This window comes from Euleptes europaea, chromosome 5 (genome assembly GCF_029931775.1).
Source record: "Euleptes europaea isolate rEulEur1 chromosome 5, rEulEur1.hap1, whole genome shotgun sequence".
NCBI classification, from domain to species: Eukaryota; Metazoa; Chordata; class Lepidosauria; order Squamata; family Sphaerodactylidae; genus Euleptes; species Euleptes europaea.
In genome coordinates, this window is record NC_079316.1 from 34,656,237 (window position 1) to 34,672,914 (window position 16,678).

Genomic DNA, 16,678 nt, shown 5'->3' on the forward strand with positions numbered 1-16,678 from the left:
TCCTGAGAAAGACCCATTGATTTCAATAGAAGTAAAAGCATGGTTAACTTTCTTTGAAGTTTGGTCTTAATAAATACAGCATTTTGGCTTTACAAGAATTGCAATTAAATATTGTGTATATTTTTAATTATTTGCCATTAAGAAGAAAATGAATTGTGTACTTTTTATCTTACATTGATAGCTTACAGTTAAAGCACTATATACTTTTTTAAAAGGTTGTATTACTATACTATACTATACTGACAAACTGTGCAAACTGTGTATCAGGAAATCCCAGGAAAGCTTACCTCAACCAGTACTTCATTTGGTGTCTTTAAGATTGCTAGCTCACTGGTTGGGAAATACCTGGAGATTTGGGGAATGGAGCCTGAGGAGGGTGGGGTTTGGGGAGGGAAAGGACTTCAATGCAGTATAATGCCATAGAGTCCACCTTCCAATTAGCAGTTTTCTTCAGGTGAACTCTTTTGCCTAGAGGTTAATTGTGGTAGCGGGAGATCTCCAGCCACCACCTAGAGGTTGGCGACTGGAAGCCTTAAACGAGGTATTATCTTTCAACCGTATTCCACCCCAACCCCATCAATATGTTGTGAGGATTATTGACAATGTTTGTGAAGTGACTTGAATGCTTTAAAGTGCTAAATCAATGCTAAATAGTGATGGTGTTACAGGTCAGCAAAGGAGGCAGAGGACAAAATTAAAAAGGCATTGGAAAAAGGAGAAGTTCTTCCCACAGAAGCCAGATTTGATTCCAATTGCATTACACCAGGTGGGGAAAATCTGCTTAGTCACTTGTTACTTTCGCACGCTAAGCTAAAAGCAGAATGTCTTCCTTTCTTCTGCAGTTTATAAGAATCTGATAACTCGTTTGACATAAAAGGATGTGGTTTTTGAAAGCTTTAGATATCAAAGTTCTTAAACTATAGAACTTAGTGTGACTGCTTTGGAATGCAGCAGATCTCTCAAGGTCATAGTTATGAGACTGCTCTTATATGTTGCATCAACAGCTCATACCAGCAGAGTTTCAGTATTTAGCCTGGGCAATTATTATCTGGGAAGTTAGGGAAACAAAGTGGACATGTATGAATCCAGATTTACTTGAACTAACAGACATCTTAAATGTCTTTACCCCCAAGGTACCCTCAGTTATTCTTTGGGAAATATTAATTTAGCATGTCTGCTGGTATGATTAAGCACTAGATGTATAGATTGTTTCAAGTTACAGGCTCATTAAGATTTAAATAATACAGATTTGCACAGTGAAGTATGTTAAACAAGGAAAAATAATATGAGAAAATCATATCCCTAACTACCATCCCTGTAAAGCCTGTTTAGATAACAGTAACTGCTCTGTTTCTCTTTTCTATCCAGCACGCACACACTTTCCTTGGCTACTAATCAAGTTTTTCCAGGTGCTATTTTCCTGGCAGAGCTTACTCTACTTTTTCATTTGTCCAACAGACTGACTCTTACTGCCATGGAACTCTCAGAAGTGAAATTTATTTTGGGTTTCTTTGAATTTAAGTGACACGAGGAGAATTTAAAGAACATATATACAATTAAAGAAATTATGTACAATAAAATCTTAAAATTCTGCCCAGCAGTTCAGTGTGGTTAGCTTACAGCCTATTGGCTAGGAGCTTTGTCATTGAAGGAAGCCACAGAACTCTTTTGACTTGTTATCGATCACACTGCTGACCACCCCAATCTATCCCATGCAGGCCATTAAGTTCCAGACCTACTTCAACATTCACACCTACTGATTTTCCCCCCTTTCTTTTAACTTTACAGTCTGGTGTAGAAAAATCCACATCCACAAACTTTGCTGTGCTCCTACTTCATCTGATCCAATTCTGAATTATTGTGTGGTGTGGGAGCCAGCGTGGTGTAGTGGTGACGATCAGTGGTTTGGAGCGGTGGACTCGGATCTGGAGAATTGGGTTTGATTCCCCACTCCTCCACATGAGTGGCGGAGGCTAATCTGGTGAACTGGATTTGTTTCCCCACTCCTGCACACGAAGCCAGCTGGGTGACCTTGGGCAAGTTACAGCTCTGATAGAGCTCTCTTAGCCCTACCTACCTCACAGGGTGTCTGTTGTGGGGAGGGGAAGGGAATGTGATTGTAAGCTGGTTTGAGTCTCCCTTAAGTGGTAGAGAAAGTCGGCATGTAAAAAACAACTCTTCTTATATTTATTGTAAACGTTTCCCCGACTGATTTTTAAAAAATCAGCTTTTTGAGATTTTGGTGTGTTAAAGTATAACTCTGAGATTTCTGTTACCAGGGACTGAGTTCATGGCCAAATTGCACGAACATCTGAAGTATTTTGTAAACATGAAGATTTCTACAGACAAATCTTGGCAAGGAGTAACTGTCTATTTATCAGGACACGAGGTTACTTTTTTTATTAATAGCGGCTTCTTACAATTAATATTTAACAAAGCAGAATTTAGAAATTTGCTTTTCTTTTCATTCAGACTCCAGGAGAAGGAGAACATAAAATTATGGAATTCATTAGGTCAGAAAAAGCAAAACCTGACCATGACCCAAATACAAGGCACTGTCTGTATGGTTTAGATGCTGACTTGGTATGTTCATTTCAAAGTATATGCAGGGTTTATTTGGGAATAAATGACATTCTGGATCTCCCCCTCCCCCTCTCCCTCCCTCCCTTCTTTCGAACCAGGACTTGTCAACTTTAAATTCTAAGTTGTTTACAGCAATGATAACAAGAAAAAGATTTTGAGAACGTTGACTCCAGAAGTTAATTTCAAAATACTTGTTTCAACAGATTATGCTTGGACTAACAAGCCATGAGCCGAATTTCTCCCTTTTAAGAGAAGAGGTCCGATTTGGTGGCAAAAAGTCACAAAGGTAATCTGTTGTAAAAATATTAATTCAGTCCATTAAACAAAAATGCAGGGATATGTTCTTGTGTTAATATAGGATACTGAATGATACTGGATAATTTAATATTTACCATTTTATTAATTCTTCTGCTTAATTTACAGAGCATGTGCTCCTGAAGAAACCACTTTTCATCTTTTGCACTTGTCACTAATGAGAGAATATATTGACTATGAATTTTCACCAGTTAAAGTAAGTATGAGTGATCTATAGGCAAAGTTGTTAAATGGTTTACATATGATGCTGATTGTAAATTATTAATATCTTGCTCCATTTAACAGGACAAGCTCTCATTTAAATATGAAGTTGAAAGCATAATAGATGATTGGATCTTAATGGGTTTTCTCGTTGGAAATGATTTTATCCCTCATCTACCTCATTTGCATATTAACCATGATGCACTGCCATTACTTTATAGAACATATATGGCTGTATTGCCTGAACTTGGAGGTAAGCTGCCTGCCTTATGTAATTACTTTAATGTCCTATGCTGTAGCAAGCCCTAAAGGGTATCAGAGAGTGGCAGAATAGAAAAGACGGTAGTGGACTCCCATCCAAGGCTTCTTGTTTTATGTTCTTTTTGGGAATCACCAGCTTTTTTTATATATTTTGTCTGTCCTGGGCACTATGTATTTGATCCAATGAACTGTGAATGGAATAAGTTAATGAAACAAGTATCTACTCTTTTCCACTGCAATGCCCTGTACCACTCAAAAAGTTGCTTCTGACATTTTGGAAATCCTTAGAAACAGAGTGGGCTGTGACGGGAGTTGCTGAAAGAAAGATTATCAGAAATTGCACTCATGCAAGGTCTTGCTCTGCTTATGGAAATACACAATATGGCAGAGGGGTAACTTTTAACCTTTTCCTATCAAGCTCTTGTGTTGCATTCACTCTGTTCCTGGGAGTTGCCCTGTTTTAGGAAAAACTTTTGGGGGATTTAGGGGCTGCAAAGAGAAGGGGAAGGGATCATTTTCATGAATGTATTTATTTTTACTGTTCACTGGATCCAGCCACCTGTAGCTATCTCTAGAAATACTACTAATCATTACAGCAGGGTAGCACAGTGGTTAAAGAGGTGGGATAAAACCGAGGTTCAAATCCCCACTCTCATGTCAAGATCACTGGGTCACTTTGAGCCAGACACTGTTTCTCACCCTAATTTCCTTCACGTGGTGGTGAAGATAAAATTAAGTGGTGGGGCAGGGGATGGAAGACAACCATGTAAGTCATTCTCAGTGTCGCTGCCACCTGGGAGGAAGAGTAGGACAAAAAAAAAATACAATTTTCTTCTTCAATAGGTTACATTAATGAAAACGGGCACCTCAACTTACAGCGTTTTGAGAAGTACCTTACAAAATTGTCAGATGTAAGTACATTTTGTGTGTACTGTGCAAAGCCTTAGTCTTGTACAATTCGGTGGCCATTCAGCATTTGGCCTCCTATGTGTGTTCAGCTTGAGAGCCAACGTGGTGTAGTGGTTAAGAGCAGTGGTTTGGAGCAGTGGATGCTAATCTGGTGAACTGGGTTGGTTTCCCTGCTCCTACACATGAAGCCACCTGGCTGTGCTTGGGCTAGTCACACTCTCTCAGCCCCACCTACCTCACAGGATGTCTGTTGTGGGGAGAGGAAGGGAAGGTGATTGTAAGCCAGTTTGATTCTTAAGTGGTAGAGAAAGTTGCCATATAAAAGCCAACTCTTCTTCTCCTCCTCCCCTCTCCTCCGTGGTGTCATTTGTCTAATCTGGCTCAGTGGCTTTTTCATAATCTTGTACAATGGTTGTGGCATGTCTTGCACATTCTTTGATTATTTTAACAAATGTTCGATATGATTTCTTTTTTTTCTTCATTAACAGTATGATCGTGAACATTTCAGTGAAATCTTTGTAGATCTCAAGTGGTTTGAAAGCAAAGTGGGCAATAAATACCTGAACGAGGCTGCTGGCATTGCAGCTGAAGAATCAAAAAAGCAAAAGAAACGCAAGGTTAATAGCTTAAATGTCTTTAATTGTAGTATAGAAAAAAATCGTTTAGTGGAGAATTAAAAGTGCACTAAAATTAGTCACATTTACAGTAAATAGAATTCATAAAGGGAGCAGAAAATAATTATGCTAATATTCTCTGCCGTTTGTTCTACCCTCATCGTTTTAAATTTCATAAATTTAAAAAGCAAAAAGTTGTTCAGGATAGCATTGTATGGTTTTTATTTTAAACACACAAGTTTTTGTGGAATTTGTTTCTACCGTGAATGCTTTGAATTGTGATCCAATTGATCTAAATGCTAACATCCATAAAGGGCAAGAGTCCAGTAGCACCTTAAAGACTAACAAAAATATTTTCTGGTAGGGTATGAGCTTTCGTGAGCCACAGCTCACTTCTTCAGATACCTGAAGAAGTATCTGAAGAAGTGAGCTGTGGCTCACGAAAGCTCATACCCTACCAGAAAATATTTTTGTTAGTCTTTAAGGTGCTACTGGACTCTTGCCCTTTTTGACTACTGCAAACAGACTAACACGGCTACCCACTGTGAATTAACATCCATAAAGACACATTTCTTTAAACCTGATGCATTAAGGTTATCCTGAATGTTTGTTAAAATAAAGTTTTGCATAAACAGGTACTTTTATACTACTGAAATTTTAGCTTTGTGCTGTGTTGGTATTATGTACATATTGCCTTCTTATGAGTTGTAATTGTGTGAAAAGTATTAACTGTAATTTTAACAGGCTCAGGAAAACGCCATGTTCTTGGCTGCTTTAGAGAAAACTGACAATGGGGTAATAGCAGCTTCTAAAAGTAAGTCCAGATTATTGTGCAGTGCTTATGCTGTTTAAATTTGTGTATATAAAATATCTGGGGGAATCTGAAAGTGACTGGTAGATCTCCTTCATTAAGTGAAGAACATTTAAAATATTAGGGGTTTTAAAAAAACCTAAATTATGAAATACTTGCCAATTGCTCACCTTTGAGAGTGCAGTGACTGGCAAATTGCATTAGCATGTTAAATAAGTTGCGTGAATTGGTCAAAGGGAAACAAAATATATTTAATGAGACTTGACATGGTGTGCATGGGAGAGTTGCCTGTGGGGAATAGTCATTCACATACTATAAAGAAGCATGTGTTGAATAGAGGGAGAGAAACTTCCAGCTCAGAATATGCACTCAATTGGCCCTCTGGTTAGTAATACAGTGGAGATTATAATCTGCATGCAGGCACGCTAAAAAGATTGGTTTGTATCCAGTGATGCCCTTCCACAAAGACTTGGGGAAAGACCTGGAGGATAGGAGTCACTGGATCAAATCCACTGGGGATTTGCCTGCATCTTCCACAAACTACTTAGTCACAGAGGCAAATTGTTATTTGCCCCAAGTTTAAAATTTCTGTACTGGCAGCAGTTTGGAAACAAAACAACAGTTCAGTGCTGAACATATTTTAAAGGTTATTTGTTTTGTTTTTAATTTTAGCTGTATTAGAAGACGAACCAGAAGATGATGATTTGTTCGAGACAGAATTTAGGCAATACAAAAGAACATACTATATGACAAAGATGGGTGTAGAAGTAGTTTCAGAGTAAGTATTAATACTAAAGTGTCTTTGTTTGTGAGAACACCAATAAGACTCTCATGACATGAGATCCAAGTAAAGTTACCCCTTTAAGTAATTTTGCTGATAGATAGGAATTATGCTATTGTCAAGTGTTAAATAACAGTTTTTCTTACCTGAGGACATAATTAGTGGACTTTTAATGTTGAGAGTTACTTACTAAGGCATCTACTCTATTAGATACAGATATACACAAGAGAAAATACAATACAAAATCTGCATTTCTGTTTCTTTTAAAGTGCTTTTCTGGCTGATCAGGCAGAATGTTACATCCAGGCAATACAGTGGATATTACACTACTACTACCATGGGGTTCAGTCATGGAGCTGGTAAGATGATGATTACAAGTGAGGTGTCTGAGATCAAGTTTGAGACCAAGTGTATTTTAGATCATAATATTTCTCTTTGCTAAAGAGAAACCCAATCACTTGATCGTCTTTTTACTCGACCCTAACTAAATGTAGCCGTCTTTACAGAATAATCCTGCACGAATGACATATCTGTTCTGTTATTACAGATGTTTTCTCTAATTACCTTGCATCTAACACTATTCTGAAGAGCTAAATAATGTACTTCTTCCATATAGGTACTATCCCTACCATTATGCACCTTACTTGTCAGATATCCGCAATATCAGTAAACTGAAGATTCACTTTGATTTAGAAAAACCATTCATGCCATTTGAACAGCTTCTTGCAGTTCTTCCAGCAGCTAGTAAAGATCTGCTACCTAAATGCTACCAGGTAGGCTGTAATATTTTAATAGAGATGTGCCGTTAAGTCTTGTTACTGCTGCCACTCTTTTAATGTGCTTGTGCAGGATTCCTTTCATTTTGCTGTTGTGCATTTTATTTCCTTTATATGGGGAACATCCCACCTGCAGTTAAAATAGTGACTTATTCTATTTTTTGAATTCTTTCCCATTGCAAACCTTCCCCCTTTTTAATTAGGGGATTGCAGTTGGTCCAAACTGCAACCCCCAGAGTACTGATTGGAGTGGTCTATATGGCAAATATGATGATGATAATCATCTTCACTGGCTTTCATCTGGTTTCTAGGACAAAATAAAAGTGCTTGTTTTGGCTTTTAAAGCCACAGTCTGGATATATCGAGGGTACCTTTTCCCGTATTCTCTTATGTGAAACTATTGGGAGGCTTTTTGGCATGTTGACCTGCTTGTCCAAAGGGCACGTGTTATCTGAAGTGAAGTTACACATGGTAGGGCCTTCTCAACTGTGACACCAAAATTGTTAATCTCCTTAGGGAAGTTTTCTTGCCCTCTTTGTTGCTGGCCTTCAGAGGACAGGTTGAAGCAGTTGTTATACCAAAGAACATTTGATATCTGCTTGTTTATGTTGGACCTGGTTTCTGCTACTTCATTGTTAGATTCTATTTGTTTGTTTTTGTCAGGGTGGATTTGATTTAATGTGAATTGATTATATCATGATTTTTAAAGTCCATTCTTTCTGGTTGCTACAATCATAATACATATTTTCAACAAAGAGATAGATGTGGGTTTCATTTTTAGAAGGTGCACACTATACATTTTTACATAGTGAGTTATTTTGAAACTTTTCAGGTTAGTTTTACAGCTGTATCAGAAAATGAAGACAAATCCACAGTTTGAGAACTGCAAAACTTAGCACCTGTGATATTATTCTCTAGATGGAACACTATGACTTTTGTTGGGTGGATAGAAAAGTTTCACCTAAATCTTTACACAAGCCTGTGAGCAGCATGAAATTGGCCCCCTAATCCATGGATTATTGGAGCGCATTTACAATTTTTTTGTTAAACACTACATTAATATATTGTCTCATACTATAGTATCGCCATTTAATAATTCCTATTCTATGATGAGAGATCTTTGAGTTGTAACTTAAAACTATTTTTAGATAGATTTCGCCTCAAAGAGAATTTTATCAAAATCTGAATTTTAGTTCTTTAAAAAAAATAATTTATTTTTATCTACCCTTGTTTTAATAGTTTTGTTTAATGTTTTTATGTGTTCACTTGATTTGATTTTATAAATCATTTTAATTATGTATGTTTGGGAAGGGGGTTGATTTTAATGGTTTTATAATATAATTTTATCATGTATGTTTTAAATTGTTAGCCACCTTTGATGACCCTTGTAAGGATAGAAAGGTGGGATATATATTGTGTCAATTAGGGAGTGTATGTATAAATAAAATGATAAATAAAATAGAATAATTCTGTATTGTAACCTGTCTGTTGAAGACAGAAATGTGTATTGCTTTAGAACAGTGATTCCCAAACTTTTCGGGCCACCGCCCCCTTGGTTCCACAAACTCAAACCCAATGCCCCCTACCCTATCCAACAACACAGTTGAAGGGGCCCACCTCTAGCACCCCCCTGCTGTTCCCTTGTCTCTTAGTGCCCCCTAGGTAATCCCACCGCCCCCCAGGGGGTGGTACTGCCCACTTTGGGAACCACTGTTGTTTGTCTGAATTGTGCCTTTTGTATTCCCTAGCATTTGATGACCAGTGAAGACTCTCCCATTATTGAATACTATCCAACAGAATTTAAAACTGATCTAAATGGAAAGCAACAAGAGTGGGAGGCTGTAGTGTTAATCCCATTTATTAATGAGGTAAATTTTTAATCAATTTTTAAGTAAACATTGACAGCTGTAACAGTTAACATTGTAAATACAAGTTTGCAGCCTTAGAATTTTCTGCTTTTTAAATTCTTGCTGCATAGAAAGATGAATTCATTATCAGTAAGGCTTATACTCTACTGAGGAATCTATATGTATATGACGTATTACCCCCCTCTGCAAATCTTCAAAGATCTTCAGAGATCTAGGTGAAATGCTCCCCCCACCACCAATAATAAGAAACCAGATTCATAGTTGTCTTGCTTTTAAATTTTGGACCATCCATGGATCTGTTTATTCCTTGACTGCCCCCAGGTAGAAATTGGAAACGAGTTTCAGACACCGTAACTTTTATCATGCTTCTTCTATCATTTTCCCATTGCCACTGAGAGGAGAAGAATAATGTCCAAACAGAAATTAACATTAAGATAGTTTAATAATGTTCAGGGGAATCAATTAGTTTGTTCTGGGTGAGAGGGGGAAGTTAAAAGAAGTGCTAGGAGGGGTGAGTCTGAGGCACACTCAGTCATTTCCAAGGACAAGGAAAAATTTGAGTTTGCGTTCAGACAGAACTAAGGCTGCACCTTAAATACTCTTGGAATCAGTGTGGATATATCACTCCTGATGGTTTTGACCGTGGCTTGAGATTGAGAGCAGGTGATCTTTTCAACTTGCATGTGTTTCTCCTCCAAGCTTTTTTCTTATCACCCTTAATGATGTTTAATATTAACCAAAGTATCCTCAACCATATTTGGCAATGAAAAGAGGAGGAAATATATGATATCACATCTTGTTCCAGATCTCTCCCAGTGGCTCAAAGATCGTGTTGGGTCTGCTGTGGCCCTTACTAAGAGATTGGTCCCTTTGAGATTAGTGGCTCTTAATTTTGAGTAAAATTTATTTCAAACATTGCCTGAATAGGAAGTCTAACCCTTCCATTAGAATCAGTAACCAAAAAAGATGACAATATTTGAAAATATTTTGTTGTCTTTGTCCCTTCAAGTCTGGGTGTCTCGATCATTAATGTGCAATATGTCTGTCAAATGCTTTCTTTAGAAGCAGTTGTTAGAAGCGATGGAATCTTGCAGCATGTTAATGACAGAAGAAGAAAGGCAAAGAAATAGGCACAGCGAGTGCTTGATGTACTTGTATGACAGAGATTCAGAGTTCCAATATTTATCGCCGTGGCCAGAGAAGTTCCCTTCCGTAGAAAGATGTCATACAAGGTAAAACTGCAGTAGTTAACTCATTTATACCCCGCCTTTCTCCCCAGTGGAGACACAAAGGGGTTAAGTAGTTCTCCTTGCCTCTGTTTTATCCTCACAACAACTCTCTGAGGTAGGTTAGACTGAGAATGGGTGACTGGTCCAAGGTTACCCAGCAAGCTTCCATGGCAGAGTGGGGGTTTGAACCTCGGTCTCCCAGATCCTAGTCCAGCACTCTAACCACAACACCATGCTGGCTCTCAAGTATTCATTTTTCAAAGTAAAGGATGCAATCTGTTGCTTCACTGGCTCATAATGTCATTAGATGTATATGGAAGTTAACTACCATAAATTTTTAAAGCACTTATTCATGCATAAGTGGATCCAGTACAGCAGTCATAAATCATAATAAGTAGCCGTCTGAGAAGAATGGGTGGCAAGTGCTCTGAGCTGTCATTTCCCCTTATTGTTTTCTGAAAGAAGGTATTGATTAGTAGAGTTCTTAAATGTCCAGAAAATGCATTCTTCAGCAGTACCTAATACTCTTCCTTTCATCTTGGCTGGCAGGTTGCCATAAGCAAAATAATCTCCCTTCTCTTGCATACACTCTTGTTCCCATTAGCTCACAAGCTCATGCATGAGAAGAGCACGGTTTTTCTCTAATTCTGCAGTTTCACATCTCTTTAATGCTCCCCTGATCCTCACTGACTTTTGGGGCTGGGGGGAAAGGCACAGAGAGCTGAAGATGAAAGGGTCCATTGGCACTGACTGCTTCCAGAAATACTTTTAAAAGCAATGTTGTACATATGGGGGGCATTTCCGGGGTTTGTGTTGAAGCTTCTTGTGATTCTGTGATCTTTTTTTCTTCTTCTTCTTTTTTTTTGTAGGCATAAAGCTATATCTTTGGACACCTGGCATGTAGATATATCCCGTAATAAAATAACTAAATTGGATTTAGGAAAGCTGTATTTCTGTGGCTTTCCTACTTTGAAGCACATTAAACATACGGTAAAGTAAAACATCACATTTATTTTTGTCAGACATTCGTTCTGTGGGCAGCACTTAGTTTAAGGATTACTTTTCTTCCCCCGTTTTAGTTCTATCATAAAAAAAGCGGGGTACAAGTGTTTCAGCAGAGCAGCCATGGAGAAAATATGCTGTTAAAAATAACTGTTGATGAAGATTCAAAGGAACCGGTGAGTATCTGGCTTTTTAAATAATAATACCTTGTACTTATATTGCACTTTTCAGTGTTCAGAGCTCTTCGCATACCTTATCTTTGTAATCTTTACAACAATCCTGTAAAGTAGGTGAGTGTTATCCCCATAATGCAGGGCTAAAGCTGAGAGAGGTTTGCCTAACACTACCGAGTGAGTTCCTGGCAGAAGCAAGATCAGAACCAGGAGTATTCTGATACATAGCTGAACTTCATAGTCACTACACCAGACCAGCTGCACCATAGTGTTTCAGGAACGTTTGTTTTATAAGAAGATCGTAGTAGAGACGGGTCACAATGTGCCATTGTGAAGATGTATTGTCAGTATTTATTATCCATTAGGTACATGTAGAAAATGAGTTAACTGCTTACAATGGAATACTTTGGTAAAATATTTTGAAATAATTTTATTTTGGGGTGAATCTTTGTGATGCTTGATTTTTTTTTGTCCTGATATCAAAATATTAGAGTTGTAATATTTAGTACCCAAAAGTATGGGTACTACTTGAAAACAGAATCTCAAAGTAGCTATGTCCCTGTTCTTGTGAATCATGATATTTCTTATTCTCTCCCTGCACCTTATTTTTATGAGGCATTCTTCTTTCTGAAGCACCCCGTCTGCCTAGGAGCTCTGTTGCCATAGAGCGAAGATATAGGAGGTGGCATGTTGACAACTTGATTCACTTCCTTTTCTCCTTTAGAGTGTAGAAAATGTCACCAGTCTGGTGCTAGGGAAATCAATCTTTGTTAATTGGCCACACCTGGAGGAAGCAAGAGCTGTTGCTGTATCAGATGGTGAAACAAAGTAAGATAAACTACATTAAAAAGTATTTAAAACAAAGTTCACCTAGGATGGTCTTGGATAAATAGCTGTCATAGTAATTCTTGATATACTCATGGTGTAGTGGTTAAGAGTGGTGGTTTGGAGCAGTGGACTCTAATCTGGAGAACCGGGTTTGATTCCCCAATCCTCCACATGAGTGGCGGACGCTAATCTGGTGAACTGGGTTGGTTTCCCCACTCCTCCACATGAAGCCAGCTGGGTGACCTTGGGCTAGTCACAGCTCTCTTAGAGCTCCCTCAGCCCCACTGACCTCACAAGGGTGTCTGTTGTGGGGAGGCGAAGGGAAGGTGATTGTAAGCTGGTTTGATTCTTCCTTGGTAAAGAAAGTTGGCATATAAAAACCAACTCTTCTTCTTTTAATATTCATGTTTGAATATGGCTGTGGAAATATCACTTGTTTGTGTGGAAGTGTTAGTCACCTGCTCTCCTCTGCTGGTGGGAGAAAAGCCACACTTAATCTTGATGAAAAAGTGGGGGATAGAGACCCAGTAGTATTATTATTACTCAAATCATAGTGTGTATTTTTCTGCAATTTAGTTAAGTTTTTATTGGTAGAGTTAGAAATTATTTCTGTTTCACCTGCCGTCTTAAGTGCATTTACTAATAAATTCCCAAGTAGTTGTGTTTGAAATTTATTTTTGCAAACGTAGGTTTATTTCTGTTTTGAATTGTTTATCTGCATACTTAATTTTCAGGTTTAGTTTGGAAGAGCCACCTGGAACACAGAAACTTTATATGGAAAATGCTGTGCCACCAACTAAAGTATCATATGTTGGAGACAAAGAGCGGAATATATGGATAAAAGAAATCCAGGGGATCTCAGAACAGTAAGATTCTGCATCTCATCTTTATAGCATAAAACCTTCTTGTGATACACTGTGGCTTTTATTTATTGGGGGCCAATATCCCTTTTATTTAATCAAATTTTATATCCTGCCTTATCTCCTTAGAGTCTAGGTGGCTGCTGAAAGTACAGAAACCATTCATAATAGTAGCAGTATAATGGAAATTCACAATAGCTGCTATTGTAAATGGTTTCTGTATTTTATTGATTAAACTTTACCTAATTACATCTCACCTTGTAATTCCTTCTTTTCATGGCCCTTAACCCTACTGTTCACAATTTTTCTTCATAGCATATATATAATAATGTAAAAATACATGTCTGCCTGCCTAGTGATGGCTCATTACATGTCTATGACAAAATGGGCTCCTATGGAGATAGATCACGATGAATAGCCATGTTAGTCTGTCGACAGCAGTAAAAAAGAGCAGGAGTGCAGTAGCACCTTAATAACCCTGCCAGAAATTTTGTTAGTCTTTAAGGTGCTACTGGACTCTTGCTCTTTACTACTACTAAAGTGGACTCCTGTCTACAATAATGAGGTTTTTTTTCTGCTGTTGACCAGCATGGCTGCTACTCTGGAATCCTGGACAATTCATTTTTTTGCTTATGTGTAATGTGGAGGTGCGCCCTGACCTGGATGGCCCAGGCTAGCCTGATCTCGTCAGATCTCAGAAGCTAAGCAGGATCAGCCTGGTTAGTATTTGGATGGGAGACCACTAAGGAATACCAGGGTGCTGTGTAGAGGAAGGCACTGGCAAACCACCTCTGTTAGTCTCTTGTCATGAAAACCCCAAAAAGGGGTCGCCATAAGTCGGCTGCGACTTGACAGCACTTTACACACACACACACATTGTGGAGGTGCAGGGTTGGAAAGTGTATTTCTACCCATACTTATTTTACTCTAGTGGTTTTAGAGTATCAGCTCTTCAGAAGGAGAGTGAATGGTATAATTAAGGAGACAATATTTATTCCTTTTTTTTCTTCAAGTACGCACCTTTTAATCTACCGTTTCCTCTTTCCATCAGCTACCAGAGAAGAAAAGGTGTAATTATAAATGATACCTCTGTAATTGTATATGCTCAGTTACTGACTGGGCGTAGATACCAGTTGAATCAAGGTGGCAAAGTATGTTTGGAAAAACAGTGGTCCAAGCAAGTTCTGCCTTTTGCATACCAAACAATTGTCAAGGTGAGTTTCCCCAATGCTTCATTTTGCCAATCCAATCTAGATAATTTCACGTCAGGTAATTTTCAAGGGTCACTTTTTGAAACTTCAGTATATTGAAGAAAACATATGCTTTAAAAAAGTTAACTGTTGTAGGAGAATACCCTTATACCGTTGAGTTCCACAAACCTGTTGCTTCATTCTAGTAGGACTAAAGGCTACAGTGAGAGCTCTGCATCCTCTGAGAGACAGGGCTGGGGAGCATCACTGTAGCCTCTGTTACTACTGCCACCATCACCCATACCATGGTACACAGTAAAGAGATATTATCGTGTGCCTTGCCTTCAGTCATTAGCCTGATGTCATGGATCAGAGCCTGCTGTGAAATTTAAGGGTCAGAATCCCAAATCCATAGTACAGTGTATTAACATTGTAGTGTTTAGGAATTGTTCGTATCAGTTCCAGGACTTCAATTTTAATGGAACTGCTAAAAAATCTTCTATATTAAGCTTTATAATACACCAACAGCTTAGGTTCAGCAAATGGAACTCTACTTGTTCAGCTTTACTACTTCCCCTTCCTGCTGCAATCCTCTGCACCCTGGAAAAGCAAATCCTGAGGATGAAGGCATAAAACAACATGAAATGTTATGCAGCGCTGAGAGGAAAAAGGGATTTGCCAAAATGTTCCCTCCCCACATTGACACAATGAGTGAAAAGGTTATCTCTACTCCTATAATAGTAGGATGGGATTCATGCTGTCGTCTTGTATGGTTACACTTAATGTAAACATTTAATCCTTAATTGAACTTTTTCTGCTTTTCTCATGTAGGATATAAAAGCTTTCGATTCGTCCTTCTCTAAGATCAAAACTTTGGATGACCTATTCCCTCTTGGCTGTACCGTCTTCATGCTGGGAACACCTTACTACGGCTGCACAGGAGAAGTTAGTTTTAAATACCCTGAAAAAAAAGTGACTCCAAAAGATTTTTCTAAAAATCAACAATGGCTCATTGATGAAACAGTAAACTGCTCTTACTGAACTACCTAGGCTAGATTGAAATACTTGGGTTTCTTGCGGTTCTGAATCTTAGCAATTCCATGGCACCTGTTTGGGTAAAAAAAATATTGGGACCCCAAGCTCCCTTCCCTTCTCCCTTGCCCATATACCGGGCAGCCTGTTTTCAAGCTATGGCAAGCTGTGAAGACCTGCCCTCTCAAAAATACAGTGAGACTCTTTAGCTACTAGTGCATTGCCCTGGTGGTCATTAGGATTTATCCCATTGACATTTTTCACTTTTTTGAAGGTTCAAGATTCATGTGATGTGATCTCAGAAGGTAGAATTCGTGTTGTTTTCAGTATTCCATGTGAACCTCCGCTGGATGCCTTAATACAGAATCAGCATGTAAGTGGATATATCTCTGCAGAAACTATGTTAGTCATCCAGGTGCCAGAATAATGGCCAGATCAGAATGTATCCTGATGTTAGCTGTTAATTTTTCAGTTTGGATTAGTTATAATGATATTATATTGAAGAATTGGACATATTTGGTTTGCGTTTTGATTCGTTACCATCCGACTGCCCATTCCTAGAGCAAACAGGTCTTGAAGACTCTGCATAAAAAGGCTGCAAATGTGTGAATGATATAATCCTTGCCGATTGAAAGGATCATGCCAGCCGAGGCAACTCTCTGCTGTTCTCTTCCTTTGGGAAATTTGTTCCTGTATTTCCACTTAGTGCAAATTGCCAGATCAGGAGTCCCAAGAAACCCTACTGCTGCACAATCTTAACGATAACTTATTCAATGCCTTCTTTATTGTGGAAACAGAGGTCATGATAGCAAAATTTATTGCTTTCAAAGACTAGGCAGCAAAAGATACAAGACCTGCAGGGTCACTGTCAGTCAGATAAGTGATTCAGCTTCCAAAACGACTACTTAGCTTTTTCACTTGTACAATTTTTTGTTGCAGAAATATTCTGTGAAGTACAATCCTGGATATGTTTTGGCTTCTCGTCTTGGTGTGAGTGGCTATCTTGTGTCTAGGTTTACAGGAAGCATTTTTATTGGACGAGGATCTAGGAAAAAGTAAGTTTTGTGTAAACTTTTTTGCAGTGAGACAACTAATTGCATATAAGAGTTAAAGCTAGCGCTACCAAAATGCTGTTACCTAGGCACTACTGGCTCTTTTGAAGTTTCATTGTGATGACAAAAATGAAAAGGGAAGAGGATCCACATGTGTGTGTTGCATCTTCATTTTCTTTGTTTGGCAGTGGAG

General features: G+C 38.4%; 1 protein-coding gene across 1 annotated transcript in view; it reads left to right on the forward strand.

The window, feature by feature from the left end:
• Positions 1-16,678, forward strand: part of XRN1 (5'-3' exoribonuclease 1) — a 42,672-nt gene that overhangs the window by 5,140 nt on the left and 20,854 nt on the right. The window contains exons 3-24 of the mRNA XM_056849790.1: positions 669-766; positions 2,280-2,389; positions 2,473-2,583; positions 2,787-2,869; positions 3,007-3,094; positions 3,184-3,352; positions 4,204-4,271; positions 4,758-4,886; positions 5,628-5,697; positions 6,367-6,472; positions 6,745-6,834; positions 7,092-7,248; positions 9,000-9,119; positions 10,182-10,351; positions 11,218-11,338; positions 11,428-11,526; positions 12,248-12,351; positions 13,086-13,217; positions 14,263-14,425; positions 15,233-15,346; positions 15,708-15,806; positions 16,373-16,488. Coding sequence (XP_056705768.1) covers positions 669-766; positions 2,280-2,389; positions 2,473-2,583; positions 2,787-2,869; positions 3,007-3,094; positions 3,184-3,352; positions 4,204-4,271; positions 4,758-4,886; positions 5,628-5,697; positions 6,367-6,472; positions 6,745-6,834; positions 7,092-7,248; positions 9,000-9,119; positions 10,182-10,351; positions 11,218-11,338; positions 11,428-11,526; positions 12,248-12,351; positions 13,086-13,217; positions 14,263-14,425; positions 15,233-15,346; positions 15,708-15,806; positions 16,373-16,488 — 2,517 coding nt within the window. The remainder of the gene's footprint in view (positions 1-668; positions 767-2,279; positions 2,390-2,472; positions 2,584-2,786; positions 2,870-3,006; positions 3,095-3,183; positions 3,353-4,203; positions 4,272-4,757; positions 4,887-5,627; positions 5,698-6,366; positions 6,473-6,744; positions 6,835-7,091; positions 7,249-8,999; positions 9,120-10,181; positions 10,352-11,217; positions 11,339-11,427; positions 11,527-12,247; positions 12,352-13,085; positions 13,218-14,262; positions 14,426-15,232; positions 15,347-15,707; positions 15,807-16,372; positions 16,489-16,678) is intronic.